This window comes from Mustela nivalis (assembly GCF_964662115.1).
Source record: "Mustela nivalis genome assembly, chromosome: 1".
Lineage (NCBI taxonomy): Eukaryota > Metazoa > Chordata > Mammalia > Carnivora > Mustelidae > Mustela > Mustela nivalis.
The window spans coordinates 82,331,675-82,359,608 of record NC_139020.1 but is presented as its reverse complement, the minus strand read 5'-3'; the positions used below and the strand labels follow the sequence as shown (position 1 = coordinate 82,359,608).

General features: G+C 41.2%; 1 protein-coding gene across 4 annotated transcripts; it reads left to right on the top strand.

The window, feature by feature from the left end:
• Positions 1–23,993, top strand: LOC309842715 (P2Y purinoceptor 2-like). 4 transcript variants are annotated; one of them, XR_014299738.1, is made up of 2 exons: positions 1–64; positions 8,096–10,762. XR_014299738.1 is itself a non-coding variant. In XM_082687345.1 (2 exons), the coding sequence occupies exon 2, from the start codon at positions 21,942–21,944 to the stop codon at positions 23,043–23,045; it is 1,104 nt and encodes a 367-aa protein (XP_082543471.1). In that variant the 5' UTR covers positions 1–64; positions 21,335–21,941; the 3' UTR covers positions 23,046–23,993. The 4 variants fall into 4 exon arrangements, 3 of the variants coding, with proteins under 3 accessions (XP_082543471.1, XP_082543473.1, XP_082543472.1); XM_082687345.1 differs by lacking the exon at positions 8,096–10,762 and adding an exon at positions 21,335–23,993; XM_082687347.1 differs by lacking the exons at positions 1–64; positions 8,096–10,762 and adding exons at positions 21,096–21,779; positions 21,976–23,993.
• The last annotated feature ends 3,941 nt before the right edge of the window (positions 23,994–27,934 follow it).

Below are 27,934 nucleotides of genomic sequence, written 5' to 3'. Positions count from 1 at the left end.
GGCTGCCTCCCACGCGAGGAGGCGAGGCGGGGCGAGGCGATGTCTTCCCTCAGAAACGGAAACGGTTAGTTCCCCTAATCTTATGTGTCTAGTATGTAAGAGACGCAAAGGTTTTGTGGGCTTATCCGTCTTGGTGAACCAGCAGAGCTATTTGGAAGATCATGAGATGTCTGTGCAGGGTTGTTAAGATCAAAGCTATGAAACTCGAAAGCATTTTCCCAAGTATTTAGAGGACAGATATTCCCCCAGTTCTGCAAACCCTACTTAATCCAGTTTAAAAAAAAAAAAAAAAACATATAATAAGGTATCAGTTGTACTTAGTTTACATTTCAGCTATTAGGTAGTTCCTTACACACTATATGCTAAGGAATTTTTTTTTTTTACTGGTGAGTTGTTGTTGTTGTTGTTTTTTAAGCATATTTTCTAGCTTAACAGTTCCAGAAACACTTTCAGTTCTACTTTTCAACTGGTATTGCTTACTAAATGCAAGTTGTGATGTATGTATGCATATGTACATATATACATATCCTAGTCTAACTGTATTTTAGAAATACGTCCTTAACTCTCAATGTAGACTCAAAAAACAATAGCACAGTCTTCCTAAACCCTTTATGAAAGAGAGAAAGAAAGAAAGAAAGAAAGCCAATATTCATCGGGAGAACTTTACTCTTCAGGAAACACAGGTGGATAGGCTTAGGCAAAGAAAATATTATAATCACCTATTACCAGGAGAAAGCTTTTAAATAAGGAAGAACTTGCCCTACTGGGTAAAGCAAGTAAGATTTAAAAGTCCTGGATGATGGGGTGCCTGGGTGGCTCAGTGGGTTAAAGCCTCTGCTTTCAGCTCAGGTTGTGATCTCAGGGTCCTGGGATCGATCCCCACATCGGGCTCTCTGCTCAGCAGGGAGCCTGCTTCCTCCTCTCTCTGCCTGCCTCTCTGCCTACTTATGATCTCTGTCTGCCAAATAAATAAATAAAATCTTAAAAAAAAAAGTCCTGGATGAAAAAGGCAATTACAATGAAATATCATCCCGTGTATGCTAGGCTCAGGAAAAAGACATGCAACATTGTACAAAAATCCTACCAACATAGGTATGTTAGCACCAATTAGAGAAAACTGAGCAGACACCTTCCTTCACTCAGTTCTCTAAACAGAGACAAGACCAAGGAATGGGGGAGGGACTGTGGAAATGATTCTCAAAATCAGTCCTTCTTTCTTTCTTTTTTTTTTTTTTAAGATTTTATTTATTTATTTGACAGAGATCACAAGTAGGCCGAGAGGCAGGCAGAGAGGAGGAAGCAGGCTAGCCGCCAAGCAGAGAGCCTGATGTAGGGCTCGATCCCAGGACCCTGAGATCATGACCTGAGCTGAAGGCAGAGGCTTTAAACCACTGAGCCACCCAGGCACCCCCCAGTCCTTCTTTTTCAATGACTGAAAGCCTCAAATCTGACAGTACCAGCTCCCTTTTCTAAAGACCACCACCTGGAATGAAATCTGTCTCATTCTGTGAGTGACAAGGCCTTCATTATTACTGACAGATTTTTTTTTAGTGTGTTTGAACTCCCAAAGACTAAGCAAGAAATCTCTTGCCAGCCCAATTGAGATGCAAGAATAGTGCCTCCTTGTACCTCCCATAGTCTGCTGCACAGCCTCCTGTGTGACCATGTCCCAGCCCATAGGACAGCAACTGGACAGGGTAGAGGGAGAAAAGTACAGGGAGGACACCTGAGCAGAGCTGAGGGTAGTGTGTCTGAGAATAAGCCCCACAAGTGGGGCATGCTAGCCTAGCAATCCCAGAGCAGAAACACCTGAAAACCAAAGAGGAGCACAACAGGGTCGTAAAGTGCTCTTACAATGCCAGTCCTGTAGTTATCCTAAAAAAAAAAAAAAAAAAAAAAAAAGTTGGGGTAATCTTACAAACACAGCTTGCCTGTCCCCAGACCCTCTCTATAATCTGTTTGCTGCCACTCTCCTGACCCCCAAACAGCAAAGATGAGAATTCATGTTGGCAAAGCTCAGGATCCAGGAGTTGCTATGACCTTCACTCTGAGAAATGGCTATAGAAACAGCAGCCTGGGGATAGGGAGGGGGCATAATGTTAAAGCAGCAGCCAGAAAGCAAAGAAGGAATGCTGGAAGGCCACATTCCTCCTGTCCCTTCATTCTTCCTGAGAGGTACCTACACAAATAACTAGCCAGTCACTTCCCCAAACAATTTAGTTCCCTGAGTATTGTTTAGTGCCAGGTTACATATTGAGGGGACAGTTCTTTCTGAGGGAAGGGGGAGAGTGTTCAAGAGAAGTTTTAGAACACAGGCAAAATTGAGCTGGCCAGTAATAATGATGAGGATAACAACTAAATGTACTGAGTGTTTACACAGTTTAATTAATATGTTCAGTGCTTATGGGATTATATAATGTAATATAATTATAAAATGAAATTGACAGGCAGGAAGATGCATAGAGAAAGCATTGCAAGAAGGAACAGCATGAGCAAAGGTAAGGAAGAGAGAAAGTGTTGTCACAGTCAAGAAATGATGAGGTGAAAGAAATAATGAATAGGTAAGAGAAGAATTGGGGCAGGGATAGCAAAATGCTTCCAAGAAGCCCTCCCTTGTGGCAGTTTCCCATTCTGATTACTGCTCTGTATATAGTCCCTTCCACACTTAAAATGTTCACTTTGCAGGATGTGCCTGCCAAGATTATATTTGGCTGGAAGTATCAGATACCTAAAATAACAGACAGATGGCAGTTTATTGCTCTCTCACATAGAAGCCCAGAGGTAGGCTGCCCAAGGCAGTTCCATAAACACAGCACCCCAGGCTCCTTCCAGACTTTACTCCTCCATTCCTTGGTGAGGCCCTCATCTGCAAGGTCCAATATGATCACAGGAGCTCCAGCAGTTACATCCACATCCAGTGAGCAAGAAGAAGACATGAAGAAGAGGAGTCAAAGGGGACACGGTGGACAAATAAGGATCTCAGTAGCTGTCACAAAACAGTTCCACTTACACAGCATTGTCCAGCCTTAGCACTGACCACATTTATCTGCAAGGGAGGCTCAGAGATGCATCTTTTCTCTGAGTGGCCATGTGCCAGCTAAAAACTAGGAACTCTGTTACTGAAAGAGAAGAGGAACATAGATGCTGGGGGACAAGTACCAGCCTCTCCAAAGTAATTTGTATCATCTTGCTTGCCTCTAGAACATTTTCTTTTTTATTAACATGTAAGGTATTATTTGTTTCAAGGGCCTAGAACATTTTCTTTGACTCAACTAGATCACAACTTCCTTAAGAGTAAAGACTATCTTCTACTCTTTAACACATTTAATGGCACCTAGTACATACCAAGAATCCAATAAATGATGTAGAAAATAAATTGATGAATAACAAATTAAACAAGAAAATTCATAAAACCTTGGTAGACTCTACTTTCATGGCTGAGCTACACACAAATAGTGTGACCATATCATAATGAAACTGGTTTCTTTTTCTAGTATGTATCATGGGAAGATAAAGACTTTAAGAGCCATAATCATAATATCAGTAGAAACAGAATTTTTTTTAATTTTTTATTTTTTATAAAAATATATTTTTATCCCCAGGGGTACAGGTCTGTGAATCACCAGGTTCACACACTTCACAGCACTCACCAAAGCACATACCCTCCCCAATGTCCATAATCCCACTCCCCTTCTCCCAACCCCCCACCCCCAGCAACCCTCAGTTTCTTTTGTGAGATTAAAAGTCACTTATGGTTTGTCTCCCTCCCAATCCCATCTGAAACAGAATTTTTTTTAACAAACAAACCAGCCCCTGTTTACCCAAAGCAGAGTCTTTATTGTCAATGCAATCTTTATAGCCCCATGAACACTGTCTCACAATAACCAATTATGTTGAATTTTCCATCTTCCAAGGGTTTATTTGGAATTTGGAAGCATGGAAAGCATCCAGAACCAGGTCTGATAAATAATAAGCTAGATCATCCAGTATAATACATTTAATTACATTAATAATTATATTATTACATTTTTAGATAATGGTAAAGTAACTGGGCCAAATATCTCACATGCTTTAAAAATACCGGAGGGACAAAGAAAATAAAAGAGTACACAGATTGTGAAAAGCACTGAGTAATTTATAGAATTGTTTTGGGTTTTTTAATCATTGAACCACTATATTGTACACTTGCATCTAACATTGGATGTGAAAATAAAAGCATATTCATGATAAGAAAATAATTTAAAAATTTTTTTAAATAATACTAAAAAAAATGCCTGTGGGAAGTAATTTTAGGAGGGCAATTCCGAAATCTTTTCAAGAATGATGAATTACCTAAATGTCACAAATAGTAGTTACTTATCATATTTATTATTTCAGAAGAATAATAATTCAGACATAGATAAGCATATTAACATGATATATATATTTATTTGTCCTATTATTAATGAACAGGATTATGCACTATAGATAATGTAAATTAGATTTTAAATTTAAATTTATATATACATATATGTTTATACATATACCACACATACATATTATATATAATATATATAGCATAAATATAAATATTATATGTGATATATACTATACACACACACACACACACATATATATATATTTGCACAAATACACACACATCGTGTCCCCCTATTATCTGATGAATAGGATAACTCAGAACGGATAAACAAAATATTTACCAATCCAGACCCTCCATAATGTAAAGCATTTACTGGGCTCAACTTTTACTATACATGGTAACTAAAAAGCAAACCAAACGAAACAAATAAAAAAAAAAAAAATACTCTGGTAGGCAAATACAAATACAATAACAATACATAATTAGTTTAAATCATGTAATAATTTTTTTTCAGAGAAACTGAAGGCAGTTTACAGACATCAGTTTTCCTTGGGGAAAACAAAGGCCACATCTCTTCTGCCAGCAATTCTTGGCTGTTCATGCAATGCTGAGCCATTATCTGATCTGTGGAGAATTTTATATTAACCACAAGGAAAAAATTGAATCAATAATGTTGCTTAGAGTGGACACAGCACTTCTCATCTTCCTAGCACTTTACCAACATTGATGAATTAAACCCCCCACCGTCCCAGTGAGACTAAAACAGAGAGTCCTACTCTTTCACTCGGGGAAGGAGGTAGAGAGAGGTCCAATTAGCTGCCCTCAGCAGTGTGGGGAGTTAGGGTCAGGGCCAGCGCTGAGGTGAGAACTGCCTTGTAGGGGAATGAACACTACACCCAACACACTCAAGCCTTCCACCGCACTCCTCATACCATCCTCAGAGAACAGGCTTCAAGCTCAGGCGCCCCATTGTCTGAGGCAGCGTGGAGAATGTGTTTTCAAGTCAAATATCTATCAATCAACACACATTGATTTTCTTTAATTATCTCCACAGAGCAGACTTGATTCTGAGGAGCTTATGTGATTTGAAAAATGTATCACCTATTTGTCAGACATGTATAATTTATGAAGTCCTTTCACTCAAGGCCTATAGTCCAAAGCTGGCAATTTGTGAGTTATTAACATGTTATTAGACATACCCTACTAAGATTTGCAGACTTCCAGCCCCTTACACAAAGGCAAGAGAAACGCTACATAAATTTTCACTTTTACTATTAAGCTCAGAGCATTCTGATTTTAACACCACCCTGTGAATCCTTTTCAAGGAACTACATGATAAAAGAAAACTATCAAAAAATGATCCTTACTTTAACAGTCAAGCTCTTTGATTTAAAACAACACTCCTTCAGATAGACTTCTACTTTCCTAGACTGTGTTTCAGTACTTTTTCCCCATGCCTAGTGCTTGCCAATACTGATATTAAACTTAGAAGAAATGCTAAGGATTTTTTATTACCCATCTATGCTCCTGAATTGGAGCACCGATCATCTGCTTTACAGGCACTTGACTTAAAAACAATGATTAAGGGACGCCTGGGTGGCTCAGTTGGTTGGACGACTGCCTTCGGCTCAGGTCATGATCCCGGAGTCCCGGGATCGAGTCCCGCATCAGGCTCCCAGCTCCATGGGGAGTCTGCTTCGCTCTATGACCTTCTCCTCACTCATGCTCTCTCTCACTGTCTCTCTCTCAAATAAATAAATAAAATCTTAAAAAAAAAAAAAACAATGATTAATACTTACTTCATGATTCCCTTTACATTTAGGTGTCACTTACTAAATACTAAGTAACATTTAATTTAGGGATGTCCAAAACCCATGGTAGGAATTTCCATTAGTCTGGTAAGATAATTAACTTTATACCTATTATTGTCTTATGATAGCAGAATAAATAGACATATCACCATTCATAAAGAGGGATAAGTAGGTGTTAGGGTGCAACCTGATTCATTTAATCTCTACAATTCTAATTTCAGGTTAGTGAGAGTTAATAAATATGTATTGATCATGTGTCCTAGGAACTGTGGGGATTGAGCAGAGAATGAGACCAACACAGACCCCAGAAAGGGGGTCAGGGCCAATGACTTAAAGAAGCACCTAGAGCTTAAAGCTGAAGGGAGATGAGGGATAACAGTAAACCAGGCAGAGCTGCTGATCTGTGAAGACCCTGGATGGAGAGAACAGGGAATATGATAGGAGAAGACAGAAGTCCAACAGGTAGGGGAGAGGCCTGGGTCCGGATGCTGCAGGGCTGCAGGTTGCCGGGGGCTTCATTTTAAGGATAACAGGAGGTCATTAGAGAATTTTGAGCACACAGGTGGTAGAAGTCAGGGAAGAGCCTCTGGGATATGTGAAACAAATCACTGTGAACAAAAAGTCCCCGGTTGCCCAACTCTTTTTCAAAGCCAATCTCGAATCCAAGTTTGAGGTGATGTTTTTAAATTTAATACAAAGAAAAGGTCACCCTCTCCAAATGACATGAAGTAAACCCAGACTACTAGAAGTTGTTTTTCACACACGATGCTATTACATCGCTTGGAGGTTGGTTGGAAGAAAAGGGAGCTAATAGGTACGGCGGGTGAACTGTTGTATTATTAAATATTTCCCATTTGTGAAAAAGCATAAAGAAACAATAATAAGTACCCTCATGCTCACCAGCAAGATTTAGCTACAGTTAACAGCCTACAAATACTGGGGTTTTGTTTTTTGAGAAATCATACATTATAGATGTAAACTATTCCCCCTATTATAACTTCCCTTCCTTCCTCAGAGGTAACCGTTATTCCAAAATTCTTGTGTACCCTTATTCTACATTTTATTTTTAGTATTATTATAAATGTGTATATCTATATATAATGTAGTATTGTGTTTTGTTTTTGAACTTTAAATAAATGATTTCATACTGTATATATAATTCTTAAACTTGCTTTTTTTTCACCCAATGTGTTTTTGAGATAAAGTCATATTGATACACATAGTTCTAGCTCACTCAGTTTAATTGCTGCATGAATATTGCATAATCGTAGTATAATATATTCATCAATTCTCCTATTGATATTTGGGCATTCTTTTTTTTCTTCTGATCACAAACAATATTGCAGTAAATATCTTGTCTTTATCTATCTCCTGATGCACATGTAGGAGAGTATCCCCAAGGGACAGTATCTTTGTAAAAATGTTTTAACACATTGGAGAAAAGTAGCCCACTAAATTAAACTAATATCCTAATTACTATAATGACAACAGTGACAGTGATATGTTTAGGTTGCTGGAAATAGTTCAAAGTCACCATTTTCAGCAAACATATGGGATAATATATGAAATCACTATATGGAGATGAATGGACATGTAGAGGTCAACCAGAACTTGGTCAAGTGTTTAATTCAGTGACTGAAGCTCTGCAGTGTCTGATCTAAGCTGAAAATCTGTTTGAAAAGAGCTGAGTGTTTCTAATTTAAGACACATGCCAACTAGACCTAAATAGCAAGGAAAAATGGGAATAGATGTACCGAGAAAGAAAAAAAAAATCTTGACAGGTTCAGGTTAGCTTCTCACTGAACAAGTTTCCCATAACCCCTGAGGCTCATCCAACATGAAGAGTTATACAGAATTAGTTGCAGATGGATGACATTTTCAAAGTCTAATTTCATTTAATTTTTTTCTTTCCAAAAACTAACAGTTTAGGGCCAGGCTGGCATCAGGATTTCCATCACATCTTACTGCTTGCTGTTTTTTTTATCATCACTCATCAACAATATTCAAACAACCACCTTGTCAGAACCTGCCCTCTGGCTAAGTGAACTGAGAATGAAAAATCCTTTTAAACTGAACAGTAGTCTCATGTGGGCAAATGGCAAGGCTTCAGTTTGGAAGAAATTAAGTACAGGATCCATCCCCTCGAAGTTGGCTGAGGGTGAAGGTCTTCGATCTTCCTACATGCCTACAGAGTACAGAGTAATGCTTTCAAACAGCCCTAAGATGCTCCACAAATTGAGCCCTCAATCCTGCCACCACTCAGACCACCACTCATCATGTACTTGCTATCAGAGGAGCACAGACATTTTTTATTTATAATGAACTTGGAGATAATCTCATTTGAACCCCTTGTTTTGCTGAAATGGGAGCCCAGCGGTATTAAATGTTTTGTCCAAGCTCACACAGTAAACTGCTGGCATACGAAGACTCCAGATCTTCCATTTCATGCTCTCTTGTCCTACATTATTTGACTTGCACATAATGCTAATACATCATAACAGTTAAAAATACTCATTCTTTTTAAAATTTTCATTCACCACATATTGCCATAACTTTTCAGCAAGAGTATTTTAGGTCTTCAGTAGAAAATTCCTGTGGAAGATTATATTAACATTCTCAATCATTTGCTCTGCCTTTCTGTGAGAGGATTAAACCTCCTTATTGGCATCAGGTTTGACTGGGTGATTTACTCTGACCAATGACATGTGACTAGAAGTGAAGCATGCTATTTCTAAGCAGAAGCTTTAAAAGCTATTTCATGTTTCCTCTATCTCTCTTTTTCTCTCTGCTATAAGATAAGCATGTCCCAGATTGGGACTACTCCTTCAGCCTGGATCCCAGGATGAAGAAGAGACACAAAGAAGACCTGAACCTGACTCACAATTAGCACATTGTGAGTGAAAAACAAGACTTTGTTATTGTAAACCAGTAAGATTTTAGAGTTCTTTGTTATTGCAGCATAATCTGGTAAAAACTGGCTCTTACAGTTACCAACAAAAGGCAAAAACAACAGGGGTGCTTGGGTGGCTCAGCAGGTTGAACATCTGACTTTTGGTTTCAGCTCAGGTCATGATCTCAGGGTCTTGAGACGAAACCCCACATTGGGCTCCATGCTCAGAGGGTACTCTGCTTGAGATTCTCTCCCTCTGCCTCTGCCCTTTCCCCTGCTTGTGTGCGTGCGCACACACACACACACTCTCTCTCTCTCTTTCATTCTAAAACAAAAAAAAAAAAAATACATTTTTTAAGAAGCAAAAGCAAAAACAAAATGGTCAGTTACCATAAACAACTCAAAAAATTGTGAATAGAGAGACTAACACAATACACTATTTTTAAAGATAAGAACAAGCCAAAATTCATGTTTTTTCTTTTATGTATTCACTTCCACATTGCACAGAACTTCCTTTCCAAGAGCAGTGTGAAAAGTTGGTGGTGGGATTACTCCCGGTGCTTTTTACTTATCCTTCTCAGGAATGCACATCTCATATCAAAGGTAACAAGACCTTGCATGAAATTAAGATTACTCTAAACTGTCCTAAATTGGTTTAGAGCTCTAAATTGGAGGTTCAAGAGAAGGAGCCAGAGAGAAGCCCAACACCCCCAGAGTCAAGGCCTTGGAGGATGAAGGCTCAAGCTACTTCTCTTTATGCCCATTCATGATGGTAGTCATCCAACAACCACTGTCTCAGAAACAAGCCCGTTATTGTCTGTATGAATCCAGCAATAAAGTCCATCCTGCTGGGATGGGAGAGGTGACATGACCCTCAGCAGAGCAAGCCACTTGTCTCCTTCCCTTCTAAGAAAGTAAACAGAACAATCCCTCATTCAGCTAAGATCCACTGAGTATATATTATGTGCAAGGCACGGCTAGACCCAAGGATACAAAGAACAAGACAGACAAGGTCCCTAACCTCAATTAATTTACATTTTAGTAAGAAATGCACAACAAACAAGCAAAAGAATAAACAAACACAGATTTCATTAAAGACAAACAATATGTATGTAATATGCACACACGCACACACACACATAAAGTAAACAAGGAACAAGGTCTTCTAGTAAGGGATTACAGCACAAATTGTTTCAGATAGTAAAAAGCCCTCTCAGAACATAACATTTTAGCTAAAATCTGAAGGATAAGATGAATTCAGCCATGCAGAGAAAAAAGCTATGGTAAGTGTGTTCCAAGCAGTGGGGGCAGGAATTGTAGAGACTCTAGGGCATGAACTAGCATGATATGTTCAAAGAACAGACAGGCTTTCAGGGAAATGGCCTTGTGATTTGAGTCCTAGGACCAAACGCAACATCAGAACAATCTGGACTAAGGGAATGTCAGGGAGTGGACTATGGGGAAACAGTCCCATTTACAGAAATTATGAAGAATGTTGAGCAGAGAGACAGATTTGGTGGCGGGGGTGGGGGCGTGGAGGAGGAAATCAGGAGCTCATTCTTGGCCACACTAGGTTGATAAAATCTGTAAATATCCAGATAGTGCCAAATGGGCAGTTGGATAACAAGTCTGGAGTTCAGGAGACAAAACTGCGCTGTGGGTATCGATTAGGCAGTTATCAAGATATATTTAAGTGGCATGAAAAAACACAGATTTATTTTTCTCAAACCTATAACAAGAAAGCCAAGAAAGGGTTCTAATGGCTTCTGACTAGAAATTAGGTTTATGAATTTATGTAGAAATAGAGTTACGGAATAAAGTTAGTGAGGTCTTCAACAGAGCAGGTTGGCATGCAACAACTTAGCTACATAAATCCAATCTTCCACCCTGACATATTCTAATATATACAATTTTTTATAATAGACACATAGTGAATAAATGCAATGCCCCACAAGAAATATGTAAAACAAGCTTTGCAGTAACCATAGCCTCAGGGTTAAAGATTATATTCCATAGATGATCACAATAAACCTCTGCAATAAAGAAAGAAAATATCCCAGATTTCTTTACCTTCCCAGCAAATAAACCAGCTAGAAATTCAATTTCACATAGAGAAAAGCACATATGTATAGATAAAACCTTAAGAGGAGTTTTAACCCACCTGACTAATACGGTTTATTCTTTGTGCATTTACGTAAGTATTTGTAAATATTTTCCAATCTTGTCCCTTATCTTTGGAGCAAAGGATAAGGAAAAGCTTGGTCCTCTGCATTCTCAGATACATTTATGTCAACAATTATCCCTTCTATCAAGAATTCCCATTCAACACTCTTACTAAATTCCATGCCTACAATTTCAGCTACCATGTTAGTCAAGGTTAACTCAAAATGTCCTGGGCTATGCCAATTTGCTTTCACAATGGACTGAATAAAATCACCTTGAGAGTAAATATAGACATGGAAGGGACAAGGTCTGGAACTGGGCCCTGAGGATCAAGTTGATGAGGGCAATACAGTGAATAAGACTGAAAAGAGTGAAGTAGGAGGCATACTAAGGCATTATCACACCAGAGAAGTTGTTCTAGGCATTTGTTGTTTTTGCTGCCTGGTATTCATTCCCTTTCCTGTAAGAAGACCCCATATGTGTTTTAGGAGAGCCACCACTCCCTCGCTCTAAATATACGGAATTTGGATGAAGCCAATTCTCTCCACTGGGTCAGAGGGTTGGAGCATTTAACCAAAGCCTCCGCCAATCAATGCGGTCACAATGGTTGGTTCAGAGATAAACAAAGAACTTAAAACAAGACAAGAGGAGCAATCAGTGCTAATCCCAGGAACTCCTGGCTGAGGCATAATTTTTCCTGCTGGATTTGCACATCATTAAATGAAAGAGTGGTCTGTGACAGCCATCCTGTCACTAAAACCAGAGAGTACATATAAAAATGAAGCCAATTTGGAAAAAGTGAGGCCAGGAAATATACAGAGAAAGCAGTCTTGGTATCACCATCTATAAAAGCCAGCCTTATGAGGTCAGTGATTATAAGAGCAATAAATTATTGTTTTACTTGGTCACCTTTGGCATGGGTTTCCCTCACCAGGAATGAAATCCTAACTAGTGAAGAAAACTGTTTCAGTGACTGCAGCATATGCTGATTAGAGATTTAAATGGAGTCAGAAAAGTTCCCATAGGATTTGGCAACATGCAGGCTAGTGAGAGCCTTGACAAGATCAGCTGCAGTACAGGGGCGGGTTGGAAACCAGATTTGAGTGGTCCTATGGAATGTCCTCCCAGCACATGCATTATTAGTCATGGCTCCCAGCTGGTATAACGGAGCAGAAAGGGCCCTGGACAGAGAATCGGGACATCTGGAATCAGACACAGCTCAGTCATTAACCATCTACCTGAGCTTGGACAAATTGCTCATTTGAGAGTTTCCTCATCTATCAAGTGATTACACTTGCCTGGCACCCAGGGGCCCCTAAGGCTCTAAAAATCTTAGTATGTTCTTATTTTCAGCAAATTTATTCTGTTCTGGAACGTAGGGGAAGAAGTAGTCATCCAAATCCACCTGGGTCTTCTTAGCATTCTCTCCTCTGCTGCTAAATTAAACTCTCCTTGGCTCAATCTTCATTTTGTAGAATCATTTCACTGAATGCCTTATCATCATTTTGGTTGGCTTGTGTAGACCACAAGGCTGTGCCCCTGCCTCTGGCATTCCAGTCTGAGTCTCTCCTCTGTGGTCACCCATGGCTGACACATCCCCAGTATCCTCTTTGTCTTAGGGTCTCATGCTGGTCTCAGAGTTTACTGAAGATACTAGTAATGAGCTCCGCAGTATCTCACCCAGAGACTTTTACAGGTCTTTTGATCCTCTGAAAGGCAAAGATTTTTGCTGAATAAATCAGCTTTCATTCTTGTCAAAGTCTTTTCTGAAGAATGTTGAATGTGCATTGCTCTTTACTTCACAACGCACACTGGTCCCATCGCAAACTCAGCTTTGGCCATGAAGGAAAACATACACAAAAGGTCAGCAGTGTTGAAATGCATCTTCCTGGGGCACCTGGGTGGCTCAGTGGGTTAAGCCGCTGCCTTCGGCTCGGTTCATGATCTCAGGGTCCTGGGATTGAGTCCCGCATCGGGCTCTCTGTTCAGCAGGGGTTCTGCTTCCCTTCTTCTCTCTCTGACTACTTGTGATTTCTCTCTGTCAAATAAATAAATAAAATCTTTAAAAAGAAAAAAAAAAGAAATGCATTTTCCTTATTTAGTGCAATCGGGAGTAGAAGAGGAGAGGTTAATTTTTCAACACGGTAACATACCGTATATATCAGCACTAACAATCAGGTTTTATTTCCCTGAGTCAGCTTTAAAAATAATGTTGACTTTTATGGTCGATACATTATAGATCACCATATTTATGTCAGAACATATTGGCATGAAAATAAATCAATGAAAATATTAATACAGGAGCCTCATGTTTAAATGAAACCCCTTGCCACTCCAACACCTTCCCCTCATATTTCACTGTAGTACTTTCTGAGACCTCACCTCTAACATGTTTTACTGAACATGACATCAAGCCCTGTTTTCATTCTCTATGACTACTGTTTTTAATCTGTCTTGCATATAATAAGGTTCAAAAATATCCATTTTGTTCTTTTACCATATACATACATAACTGCATTCCATCATTAGTAGAACTATCAACTTAAATTTATGGTTTACGTATGAACGAAATATCTCAGAGTCAAAGCTCTGACAGGCATACTATTAATAACTGAAACTCTCTGTGTTGGAGACCAGCTTCAAATATTATATTTGCTATCCACAATTGTTTTAGAATCATGAGAAGTTTCTATTATAAGTATGTGGTCTAGAAAGCAAGTTTATAATTTAGACATTATTAAAGAATGCTTGGTGAAAATCCATTCTCATAAGTGGGTCTTCTCTTTCTGAGTAATAGTGAATACCTGGGTCAATCAGAGTCTCTTGGAACATTTCTTTGGCTCTGTGCACAGAGTTAGCCATCTGCAATAGTAGTAGAAGCCAAAGGATGCCCAGAGGGAAACCGGAGTCAGAAGAAGCAAGGAAGAAGCAGAAACTGACTAGAGAGAAGCAATAAAATAGAAAAATAATAAACAAAAGGATGAAGGCATTGGCTGGTAGCAACAGAGAGTAAAGTCACTGGGGTCGTCCTTAACCCCTCCTACACCTCCATATTTAATCATCACCAGATCACATTCATTTACTTCCTAAGTATCAGCTGAATCCATCATTTGTCTGTTGCCACCCTTACCACTCAAGCTAAAGCTACCATCTTTTTCCTCTTAAACTAGAGCATATGCCTCCGAACTACTTTACAATTCTGCCTGTTCTCCACTCTTCAAAAAGTATCTAATCTAATGCTGTGCATTTCTCATACACTTATGTGTACACACATATACAAACATTAAACCCATTAATGGGACAAAATCACTTAGATCTATGTGGAAAGCTAATATGCTAATATAGGGGAATATCTTTATGACCTCAAGACAGAGAAAGATTTTTTTTAAGATTTTATTTATTTATTTGAAATAGAGACAGAGAGAGCACACGCTCAAGTGTACAAACAGTGGGGAGGGGCACAGGGAGAGAGAGAAGCAGACTTCCCACTAAACAGGGAGCCCTATGTGGGGCTCGATCCCAGGACCCTGAGATTATGACTTGAGCTAAAGGCAGATGCTTAACTGACTGAGCCAACCAGTCTCCCCAAAAGAGAAAGATTTTTAAGCCAGACACAAAAGATAAGCCATAAAAGAAAAATTGATCATTTCGACTATGTTAAAATTTAGAACTTCTATTCCTTAAAAAATACATATAATACATATATACATACACGTCATTAAGCCAGCAAAGTCACAGAGTTAAAAAAAAAAAAAATATATATATATATATATATATATATATATATTAAGAATAACTGAAAAGACTTATCCAAAATGTGTAAATAACTCCTAAAAATCAGTAACAACAAAAATAAGACAACTCAATATAGAAAAATGAACAAGAAAAAACTGGAAGAATTGCTTCACACAGATAGGGAGTCAGATACAGCAAGAGACCCTCATTTCCCATGCAAAAGCAACACAGAAGTGCATGTAAAGGAAGAAGCCAACACCTTATAGGGCAGAAGAAAAATGGGTTTGGAGACAATATGCATTCTCTTCAGTGTGTTTCCTCTTTGATGTTCTTCTCCACTCAAAGGACACACCCACCACCATGGTCTGGCCAGTGGGAGATAGAAACTGGTAGACAAATGCCTCCTTTCTTCTGGCCCTGGGAGAACCTCCTTTGGATATGGTTGATTCAAGATGACAGTCTCTTGGGATTGAGCACTAAGTTGCTTTTTGTGGGGGCCAACTCAATAACCCATCTTTGAGTCCTCCTATTAGTTCTCCCTCATTCACCAGGTAATTCCCCTTTGTCCCTCACTCTTGCTCCCTAGGACTGTACTTCTAATAAAATAGTTGCACACTAAACCTCCACTTTGCTTTCTGGGAGACTCAAGCTAAGACAACAGCATTCTCCCAACTCCCCCATGTGCTCAGTGTCCACAGCCATTGTGGATTCTTTCTACCACTGCCCCCCACCTTAGCAACACCACAGCAACAGGAAGGGCTCCAGTGATGGACAGCATGTCAGCATGTTACTGGTTTTAAACAGCAATCTGTGAGGGGAACTTGCTGCCTGAGGGTAAGTGTGAATGGAAGGAGGGGTCCTCAGATGCAAGCCCTCCACTCAGCAGATGCCTTAGGCAACTTTCCCCACTAGTCCTAGAGCCCCAGGCTCTGCTACTGATCTCTGCTCTTGCCCCAAACTAAACCAGCTTTCTACATTTCTTGACACAGAACACAGGGAAAGACAGACTGAGTTGTACTGCATTTAAAGATATTTGTCTGATGCCAAATGAAAGGAAAATGAAAAAGTCTCATAAAGATCCCCTTTCAAGGTTGTGAGCCCAAAGGCAATGATGAACTTCTACAAGCACAGGACAATATAGCTACAATTATTTTTACTACAACATTAATGTTAAAAATTCCAATTTCAAAGTTAGCTTGAGGAGATCACACAATTGTACAGATGGGGGAAAAATTATTTTTTTAGTAGTGATTATTTTTTTAGACAAAGTAACTTCGCTTTCAGAGCAGCCACCTAGGCTGTTGTGACATTACAATGTCAGAGCAATGCTTCCCAATCACTCCCCATGTTTACACTAATTTGAAGCTGCCAATTATGTCAGATCCCTGTCAACAGAAAACAAAAATGTGCAAGCTGCTATATAAATTAATTATTGAAATTAAGTATTCACTGTCTCTAGACAGTCCTCTAAATTATTTAAAGAATCCAATTTGCTTTCCTTGAAGGAAAAAAAAAAAGCCCTTGGATTCCAATGTTTTGGGACAACTGAAATATGTAAGAGGAATCCAGGTACACAGCTGAGGAAAGCCTACAGTATAAAAATATAGTAAAAAATCATTAAATAGCTAATGTCAGTGCCTTTCATTTTAAGACTAGGATATAGTTTAAAACTGGATAGAAGGCTGCTATATAGGTCTTATTCTTGATAGGCTTTTTAAAATTCTATTTATTCTGTTCTCTCTTTGCCATTATTTCCAGATGATGCTTTTTTAAAAGTTTTTTTATTTTTTATAAACATATAATATATTTTTATCCCCCGGGGTACAGGTCTGTGAATCGCCAGGTCAGATGATGCTTTTTAAACTAGGGTTCTGTCATCTATAACAAAGGCACTACATAAAGTTACTTCAGGGATGACCTGCTCTTTTATTTCCCTGTCTTCTTTGTTGTATGACTTGGGGGTTAGGGGAGAGAAAACATTTCCTGGAAATGTGGGAATGAGCTGAGTCTCTGCTTTGTAAAAGAAGTCCAGACTTTCCCCCAAATCATCACAGACAGGACTTCCATCAGCCTCTCTGAACCTCAGCTCACTCAGCTGTAAAATGGGGGGTGAGGGAGAATAATACCTGCCACATTGCCTGTCTCACGAGATCTTTTTAAAAATCTATCACAATACCAGGCTGCTTTTGGCTGTCTGTATCTCCACTTCATTGTGTGAACCGAGCATAGTAACTGTAGACATAAGACAATTAAGAGGTTGTTTGGTGGGGTTTCCTATATGTCCTCAATGAATTATACCTCATCCACAGCTGCTATTCCTGGACCTGAGCCCAACCCCAGTTTCTACTTCCTTCCGCGGGAGGGGGTGGGGATTGTAACCAGTTGGTCTTCATTGCCACCCACTGGTCTGCTGGCCAAATAACACCAAGTTATCTAGTGAATTTGAAACATAGGAAAAGTAATTCAAAGTAAACCACCAACCTTCATCCACCACCTCATAGAATGTACCTGGGGGCCTCATTTTTTTTTCCAAAAAAAACTTGTCAAAAAATCAAATAATTACACTGTGGTATTCATCTCTGTAGTTTATCTTTGTAAATTCATCTGTGTAATTCATCTTTGTAAATTAAGAAATACACATATTAATCAAAAGTTTTGCAGAATAACTTGTAAAAATGAACTTTTACTGTCTGAAGGTATTTATGAGACTCTATTAAGTAGTTCCATCTGTTTAAGCAAGAAAATTCTCCAGATATAGGTAAAATATTAAATATTAAGATTTTAAACATGTATAATACAATAGTGGCATTTTAAAATGAAAATGAGCAATGCTCACTCCTTTGGCCTAGAATCTTTTTTAAAGATTTTCTCATTCAACAATCATTCCTCCACAATCAAAAGGCAGTAACATAGGGGTGCCTGGGTGGCTCAGTGGGTTGAGCCTCTGCCTTCAGCTCAGGTCATGATCTCAGGGTCCTAGGATCGAGTCCTGGGATCAAGCCTCACGTTGGGCTCTCTGCTCAGCAGAGATCCTGCTTCTGCCTCTCTGCCTACTTGTGACCTCTGTCTCTCTGTCAAATAAATAATAAATAAAATCTTTTTTTTTTTAAGTAACATTTTGTCGTTACTCAAATTTATTCGTCACTTTTCCTTTTTCTGAACTCTTGAAATATGTATCTTATAAACTTGTTAAAGGAGAGAGCACAGTTCTTTCATCATAGGTGTGCTTTTCCCTGGGGGATGATAGCTATTTTAGGCCATTAAGATGACGAAGATTTCCCATCCCTTTTGAAAGATGTCCAGTGTGATACCGAGATCACTACTGCTCTTGGGAAGGCTTGATGAGGCCCCTGTCTGTACAGCAGGGGGCCACAAAGAGACGCAGGCTCTTGGAGACTCACAGTGGGAAGACCCTGGGCTCAAGGTCAGAAGCTGTCATACCCATTTAACTATACACTGGGGACAGCTGCTTCATTCTTTCCATAAGGCCCATCTTCCTGCTGAGCCCATTTAAAAGAAACAAATTCCAACCCTAAATTGTGTCAGTCTTTTTGAAAGCTCTTGGGGGAAATGGTGATAAAGAGGAGAAACTGTATATTGCAGTACACACTTTCCAAAAGTGTGGACTTCTCCTTAGAATTCCATTCATCATGGCAGATGCTCCCTCAGTTCTCATCTATTCTAAAACCCCAGCCTGCCTCTCCTCCACTCCTTTCCTTTATTCTATGAATAGCTACATGCCCCTTCAGTTCTGCATCCCAGTGAATGGGAGAATTAGGAGTTCTAGGGAGGCCAAAAAAAAAAAAAAAAAAAAAAAAAAATCCAGGGGTGACACAAGCCAGGAAAGGGAGGCTTCTGGGAGGGGGAGGTGGTCAACACTGTCAGGGCTTTCAGCTAGTGAATTAACCCTTTATGACCTCACCTTTTTCTTCTTCCTCTTCCTTTCTCCATAATAGCAACCTCAATGATACACTAGTCTAAACACGATAAGTGTAAGTTCTCTACACTTATCCCTTGACTAAGATGGTCATCCTCTCACCTGAAAAGCTGTCCCTCCACAATAGGTAGGCCTTGAAGTACATATACAGTATCTTAGCCTGCTCAAGCTCCTGTAACAAAATACCAGACTGCGTGGCTTAAATAGTGGAAACAGTTCTGGAAAGTGAGAAGTCTCAAATCGAGAACTGCAGGGTTTGGTTCCTGGTGAGATCTCTGTTTCAGGCCTGCAGGCCACCTTCTCACTAAGTCCTCACATAAAGTCAACGCTCTGCTGTCCTTCATTACAAAGACACTAATCCTAAAGAATTAAGGTCTCACTCTTATGACCTCATCTAACCTTAATTACTTCCTCACTCCAACTTCAGTCACATTAGGGGTTAAGGGTTCAACACCTGAATCTGTAGGGATATAATTCATACCACAGCAGAAGGTAATAGCCACAGAGAAAAAAGGACTTTCTCCAATTATGGGGTAGCATAATTGGAGATGCCTTCCCATCCTCCCACACAAACAAAAGAGCTCAGGTTTTCAGGGTACCATAGTCCCGAGCAAAAGAGAGAGGAAGGTGTGAGAAGAGAGCTAAAATATGTTGGGTTTCTCCCTTGCGGCAGGCCAGTGGGTGCTGTGTGCCTTTCTTCTAGCTAATTCTCACGGCAACCTCACCTCACAGAGAGACTGTCTCATTTTTATAGCTGAAGAGACCACAGCTGAGAGAGACAAGGTGGCTTAGTTCAAACTGCGTTAGTGGTTCCTGGCAGAGCTAGATCTGAGCACTTTCCACCATGCTACAAGGTGCTCTGAGGGAGCAGAAACCCACAATCCACATCAAGAACCAGCATACTAGATTAGAGGGCCTAGTGAGCCCCATAGAGGGGTCTTCTCTGACCCTCAATTTCCTCAGCAGTAACCTGGAGCTAATAATGCTTCCTCCACAAGGTTGTTCTGAAGATTAAATAAGCTCACAGTGTGAACTAACTGGCTGAGCCTGCACTAAGCCAAGTTGGTTCCCCACTTTGTCTTCCGAGAGCCTACACCAAGCTGGGAAGGCAGCTACGCCGAAAATAACTAGGCATTTGCCAACCCCCCACATGAAAGATTACGGGGAACAAAATGAGAGAAAACTACATTCCTTTTACTCACCCAGCCAAAAAGCTTTGCTCTCCTTAGTCAGGTAGAGTGTAAAGCCAGTTAACAAGGAGGCGAGCCCTCTGGCAAGCTGCAGCCGGAGAGCCACTGTCCCCCAACCTCAGAACATCAGGCCCAACCTTCAAGCTTTAGGCTTTGGCTCAGGCCCTGGCCTCACCACCTACTCACTCCATCTCAGGGACACCCTCGACTCCTCCTCTGGTGCGTGCCCCATGTCCATGCAGTTCTGTCCTTGTCTCAGCAGCATCTCCAGAGACCCACCCTCCCCACCCCGCACGGCCTCACTTGGGGAAGTGAACAACCCTCACCTGCATACACTGCTACAGCTCCATCACAGTCTGGCCGCTCCAGGCCCGGCTCTCAGCTGCTATTGGGGATCTTCCTCACACACAGCCCATCCCATCACCATCCTGCTGAAGAACACCCACCCTCCTTCTTGGGGGCACCCCCACGCTGGCTTCCCTGCCACCCCAGGAAATGCAGAGGCCTTAAGCTCCACTGCCTTTCGTGGGCTGCCTCCCCAACCCCAAGGAAGGCCCCTCACCCTTCTTTGCCTAGCTAGCTCCTCTGTTCTTTCCCCAAGCAGCTCAAACGGCAGCTCAGCAGAGAACTGCTGATCCTGCTGGTCTTCACAGCATTTTGCTGACCATTCTTCACATTGTTACAATTAGCTGTATTGGTTTCTGTCTTCCCCACCAGACTGAAATCCTGGAGAGTAAGAGCTGTATTTTATTTTATTTTATTTTATTTTTTTTTTTTTAATATTTATTTATTTATTTATTTGACAGACAGAGATCACAAGCAGGCAGAGAGGCAGGCAGAGAGAGAGAGGAGGAAGCAGGCTCCCTGCTGAGCAGAGAGCCCGACGTGGGGCTCGATCCCAGGACTCTGAGATCATGACCTGAGCCGAAGGCAGCGGCTTAACCCACTGAGCCACCCAGGTGCCCCAAGAGCTCTATTTTATTCATCTTTGTATCCCTAGTGCCAGACCCAATAGATGCTCAATAAATGTTTGTTGACTGACAGAGTGAATGAGGTCTCTGTTCCTTTTATTGTGAATAAAGCTCTGTGTTACAGCTTATAGTCAGCCCTTGGTAATGCTGTGCTATAGCTTTTGGTCAACACTCAATCTATGCCAGTTACCTCTTTGAAACCTTTCTCTCTTGCCCTGTATTAGCTTGTCTTTCTGAATGTCAAACCCTAGAAATAAATTCCTTTTCATTCCTATAGGCTCCATGGTGGTTGGCTGACCAACCCACTGGCTTCCCAGCGTAACAGAAACGTGCAGGCTCCACACACAGTTTCCTCTGCTATCTGGATCTGCCTACTGGATCTGCTTCCTCAGCAGAGATGGGAGTACGGAAGAATCTGCACCTGACCTCATGGCTTAGATTTGGTTTTGGATGTTCGGGATGCTGAGGTGGTTAATAAGAAAATCAGCCTCAGTATTCAAATATGCAGTTAAGAAATCTCGAAAGAGATACAAATCCAAATGCCCTTGGAGATTTCCTGACTCTATGCAAAGGATTCTAGGCAGAGGAGTCACAGTGCTTGAGGTTGTATGCCCTGTTGAAATTACAGCACCTCCCTGCAGCATGTGTACTCCAGCTTCCTATTACATCCCAGCCTAGAGCAGAAAGCATACAGGATAGTGGAAGGCCAGCCTTTGGACCTGGTAAGTCTATAAGCCCTGCTTTAAAAGACTCCTGTGCCCTTGGGTTTAATTTTTTTTTTCTTCCTGGATCTGGCCTATGTCAAACAAGGACTCTGACCAGACTGGGAACACAGAGTGGAATGACAGATCAAGGGAGAGCCTAAGACACACGCAGCCAAGTTCATGATGCTATGCTGCCCATTTTGTTTCCTTCCAGGTAAAGCACAAGCAGGAGCAGCTGTGCTCCCAGAGGGAGCATCCCAGGAAATGGAGACGCTGGATACTAATTTCTCGAGGGACCAGCAAGTCTGCAAGTTCTCGGAGGACTACAAGCAAATCTACCTGTCCCTGACCTACAGTATCATCCTCATACTAGGGCTACCCCTGAATGGCACGGTCTTGTGGCTCTCCTGGCGCCAAACCAAGCCTTGGAGCTGTGCCACCATCTACCTGGTGAACCTGATGGTAGCTGACCTGCTTTACGTGCTGGCGCTGCCCTTCCTCATCATCACCTACTCCCTGGGTGACAGGTGGCCCTTTGGGGAGCTGCTGTGCAGGCTGGTGCGCTTCCTGTTCTACATCAACCTTTATGGCAGCATCCTGCTATTGACCTGCATCTCCGCACACCGCTTCCTGGGCGTGTGCCACCCACTGCGCTCGTTGCCCTACAGGAGCCGCCGACACGCCCTCCTGGGCACAGCCACCACCTGGGCCCTGGTGGTCCTCCAGCTACTGCCCACCCTCTTCTTCTCCCACACAGACTACATCGATGGCCAGATGGTCTGCTACGACATGACCGGCCCAGAGAATTTTGATCAGTTCTTTGCCTATGGCATGGTTCTGACACTGTCTGGCTTTGCCTTTCCTTCCTTGGTCATCTTGGTGTGCTACTCGCTGATGGTGAGGAGCCTGATCAAGCCAGGAGAGACCCTCAGGAGGACGGGCAATGCAGCCCGGGCCAAGTCCATCCGGACCATCTTGCTGGTGTGCGGCCTCTTCACCCTCTGCTTTGTCCCCTTCCACATCACACGTTCCTTCTACCTCACACTCCGCTTTCTATCTTCACAGGACTGCCAGCTCTTAATGGTGGCCAGCGTGGCCTATAAGATATGGAGGCCTCTGGTGAGCATGAGCAGCTGCCTTAACCCAGTCCTGTACTTTCTATCAGTTGGGAATAACAGAGTCAGGCTCCTCCAGGAACTCAGGCATAATAAGGTGGGTGAGCAACCAGCTGGAGCCAAGGGAGAGAGACCCAGGGATGGCCAGATCTGGGTACTGACAAGATGAAGTTTGGGGAAAATGAGCTCCAAGATGTTGATAATGACTTGTTTGAACACAGTCATGTGGTATCAGGAGAGGGGCTTAAGATCTCTGAGCAGTATCCTGCTACAAAGGATTTTATACTGATGTTAAGAGATTGTAAAGGAAGAGTATGGAGACAGCCACCAACACAAAGGAAAACTTTCTCATTTTAATCAGAGCTGAAATTTATCTCTTATCACTCAGGCCTAAGCTTGAACATCACCTCCTCAGAAGCTCCTACCCACCCTAGTTAATACTGACCTCTTTCCCCATAACCCAGTCACTATTTCCCTATCTATTGTCTTTTTAGCACTTATTAGTGCCTGACCTTGTTAACTGGTTTACTCATGTACAGTCTGTTTCTTCCCCCTAGAATTAGGTTCCAACAGGACAGGGACCTCATCTGACTGCTGTACCCCTAAGGCGCCTCCGCAGCAGGGCCCAGCACACAGTGAGTGTACAATCGACAGGAGTGGAATGAATAAGTAATGAGTGGATGCATGGATAAGTGAACAAAGCCCTTACCACGGAAAAGCACTTTACATGCAGTAATTCATTTGTTCCTCACAACAGCCCTTGGAGGTGTGAACTACTGTTAGCCCCATTTACAGATAAGCAAAGAGCCTTAAGTAACTTGCCCAAGGTCACCCAGCTGCAGAATGGTTAGATCCTCATGCTGGATGGAAGCTTTGAAGCCAGGCACTGGCCTCTTAAGCATAGGCTCCTAAGACGGACGCATATGGCCCAATCCAAACGCTGGTCAAGAGCCAGCCAGGCGTGCCTCGGCAGCACCAGCTACTTGTTCACGTCAGCTCAGCTCTCACATAGCTGATCGCAGGTGCAGACCACTGGGTATACAGTGTGCGATCTTTCACTATACTTCTTAACCAGGGTTCTAAGGTTAGAATAAAAGCTCTGCAGGGCAAAGTGGGAAATAAAAAGCAAGGCACCACAAGTGCATGAATGGTGATTCTCCTTATTCTTATTTGAACATAATGTTTATGACAGAAAAGTTTTACCACTGTATTTAATCATAATATGATGTTCATTCTTAAAATATATATATAAGGGGACACCTGGGTGGCTCAGTTGGTTAAGCTGCTAAGCATCTGCCTTTGGCTTGGGTCATGATTCCAGGGTCCTGGGGTTGACTCCCACATCTGGCTCTCTGCTCAGTGAGGAGCCTGCTTCTCCCTCTGCCTGCCATTCCCCCTGCTTGTGTGTTCTCTGTCTCTCTCTCTCAATCTAACAAATAAATAAAATCTGTAAAATAAATAAATAAAAATCCATGGTAATCTGAAAAGATAACCTTAAAAACCTCTCATATTTGAACAATAATGATCTCCAGGGAGTTCTCAGATCTAAATATACATTATTTAATAATTCATTATAATCTCCCTATGAGGAGGTGGATAAGCCTTTTTAATAAAAACCAAAAAATAACCCATCATTACTACCCCACTCTAATTACAGGAAGTCTCTGAGTAAGCCACGTATATGTCTATATTATAAAATTTCATTCTAAAAGTGCAGTTTATTGCTTTCAAAGGCACACAATAATTAGAACTAGATAAAGTATCGCCTAGCAGAATTCTTTAGGATAATTAATTTAATGAATAGGTAAGGATGTTTTCTAATTAGTAGGTCAGCTGTTTCCACATAAGTGTCTCTATAGCAGCTAAAAGAACTTAAAACTGTTTGCTCGTTTGAATATTCTCAGCTCTCTTGCTTCTATTATTCACTTTTGTCCCTTCCTTTGCATAGCACACACAGAAGAGTCAGGTATCCAAAAGTCCCAATTGTCACACCTTACAAATTAATACGGTTTACATTACTGGAAAAATGGTGCACGAGACTCCTCAATAAAAACATAAAGCCATCCCGTGTGTCCCCTTAGCAGTTACTTCGAATGCACACTAGCCTGCCAACCCTGAAGGTGGGAAGAAAATTAATTAGAATCCTCAGGTTACATCACCTTTATCTAAAAAGCACGTGCTGTAACACCCCTGATCAAAGTTTTCCAGCCTTTAGTCTTTGTTAACTTAGGTGCTTGCAATTATTTCTCTGATCTATATAATGTTAATTTTGCTTCTGCAGAGTCTTCCGACCTACTTAACAGCAAAGTATAAGCATCCATTTTTAACTTAGTTCTGTATAGTTGGGATAAAAAAAGTTTAACTTGGTTGACATCACATCCTGGGTTTCAGGGACGATTATCTCAAGACAAAAATCAAACTAGACTACTCCCTTTGGAAAAAAGACCCACTTGTAATGGGAGCTGGGAACCCAATATAAGTCAAGGGGATGTTCCCAACTCCTCTGTAGTCACTGAAAAAAAACTCACCCACAGAAGGTACAATAAGACTAGAAGAAACAAAAGTTTTTTTCTGGATCTAGTCATCCAATGCCTACCATCCTGATAAAAGCTGGGATCTTCAAATATGTTATTGCCCTGGGCCTCAAGAATCTTGCAAAATCTGTCTGGCTGTTCGGAAAAAAACTGAAGGTCAGCAAATATTACCATGTTCCAAACAGCATGACTGGGGCAGTAGCAGATACCCGTATCTTGGCTGTAGCCACATACAAAAGTGTCAAGCATGGGGCCAGCCCTTAAGGACATTACAGACTATTGGAGAAACAAAACTGAAATGTTCAACAGCAATATGAACATTAATTCAACAGTTTCAGCAGCTACAGAAGAAACCATGCCAGCTGTTGATTAACCAAAAATAAACAGTACAAGCAGTACATATTAGGGAAGAGCAAGGGTAAGAATACTACTACTGACCGAGAGGGCCATGGAAGGCATCATGAGCATGCAGAAGGCTGGTGAAATTTCAATTAGCACAATTTCCCAAACAGTGTTCGAGAAAAGGAAAATCTGTGAGAGCCCATGCTGGTGCTTGAAGAGGAGGAGGATAAGATAATGCTGGAAAGGTGGGCTGAACTGTGATCACAAAGGCCACCCCAGAGCCGGCTAAAGAACCACTCAAGGCACAGGGAATCTTTGGGGGCATTTAAGTGGAAGAGGGAGAGGATCAAAGCTGTGACCCAGAAACTTAACCTGGCAGCCTCCATGTTTTGAATGAATTAGAGAAAAGAAACAAAACTGTCACAGCCAACTTGTGTGAGGCCCTAACTGGCCTTCCTTTCCTTCAAAGCCAGCCTACACACCACCTCCACATTTTCTTTAAAAGAGCATTTTTCTTATACAACATTCTCCCCAGCTCTGTCCGTGCCTTCTCTATATCCTCACTTCTACAGGACAAAGCCCAGACTTCTCATGCAGGCATACTACACCTATCACAGTCCAGTCCCAGCTGAACTTTTCAATTCACAGCTCTCCTGCCACACCATGTGGACTTCTACCCCTCACATGTTGACCACTCAATACCTTCCCCCAAACCTTCTCCACATGCTTAAGTACCCTTCCTCCTCTAGATGCCATCAGTCTCACTCTGCACTGCTAATTCTGCCATTGCCTTATCACCGTGGAGTTGAGGATGGTCTCCTTTCTCATTCCAGGTCTGTTTTCTCTCACCCACTAGTCCATTTTCCAATCTATACAACATGCCATGTTAGCAACATTTTGAAAACAGTAGACACTCAGTAAGCAATGGTGATGCTGATAATGAAGAAGGCAGTCCACATTTAGAAGACCACTGCAGTGATCCAAGCATACAGATAATGGGCTTGAACAGAACTAAAAAGACTGTAAAACATTAGATAGAATTAAGAGAAATAAAATACTCCTTTAGACGGGTGGTAAGGAGACAGAACAAAAATGACTCTGAGACTCCAAGCCTAAGGAATCAAAGGAATGATAAACTAGCATATAGTAGGCACTCAACAGTCAATGGGCAAAGAAAAAGGAAGAGGGGGAGGAAGGGGGGAATCTGTGCACTGCAGGGGAGAGTTCAGATTCAGACAAATTGAATGTGAGCGGCTAGGGAGGCCTCAGCGGGAAATGCAGGATGGAGGTTCAGAGACAGCTTAGGCTCAAACTCAATTTACAGTTAACCATCCAGGGAAATATTCAAAGCTGAAGATGTAAAGGGTACCACTGATAAAGAACGAAAGAAAGAATGAAGGACCTAGGAGATAAGGGAACCATAAAAGTCTTGACAGGTAACACAGGGATAGGAGGTGGTGCTGGATTCTAGAGTGCTAGAAAATCAAATGAGGGAAGAGTTTCAAGAAAGAGAGTAATTAACCAAAGATGTCACATGAAACAGATGAGTCAAAGAGAATAAACAGCTGTCTCTCAGAAAACAATTCAAATGCCACCTCTTCCAAGAAGCCTTCCCTGATCCTGCATCGGAACACCCTTTCCCTTCTCCCACCCACCATCCACACCCAAGAAACATCTCCCCTTCTACCAAGAAACATCTACCCTTCTACCATGTATGAGCAGCAATATTTAAATCCTCTTACTTCCCCTCCTACAGGATCTAGCAGACTTCAACATATGGGTACCCACTAAATCTTTGTAGAATAAATGAACACACAGCAAATGATACTCCTGTGTATGCTTTTCTGGAATTACTGCCTAAATCCAATTTATGAATGTGTGCCTATAAAATTAAATCATAAGTTGTCTGGGATTTATTTGTTCCAACACTCACCAACTCCAATTCAAAGCAATTCCAGAATACACAACACCTGTAAGCATGGTCACTTTTTAGCCCATGTTTTAAAAACAATAAAAAAAGAAGGGAAATGTTTCACAAAGTTGTTTGCATTTAAGCATAACTTAACCTAACCTTATAAAGTTATGTATTCTCATTATATTTTACTTTCTTGTAAACCAGCCAAATCTCTTTAGTATTCCAGTTTCTCAACTTTTTGTTTTGTTGAGATTTTTTTTTAACGTA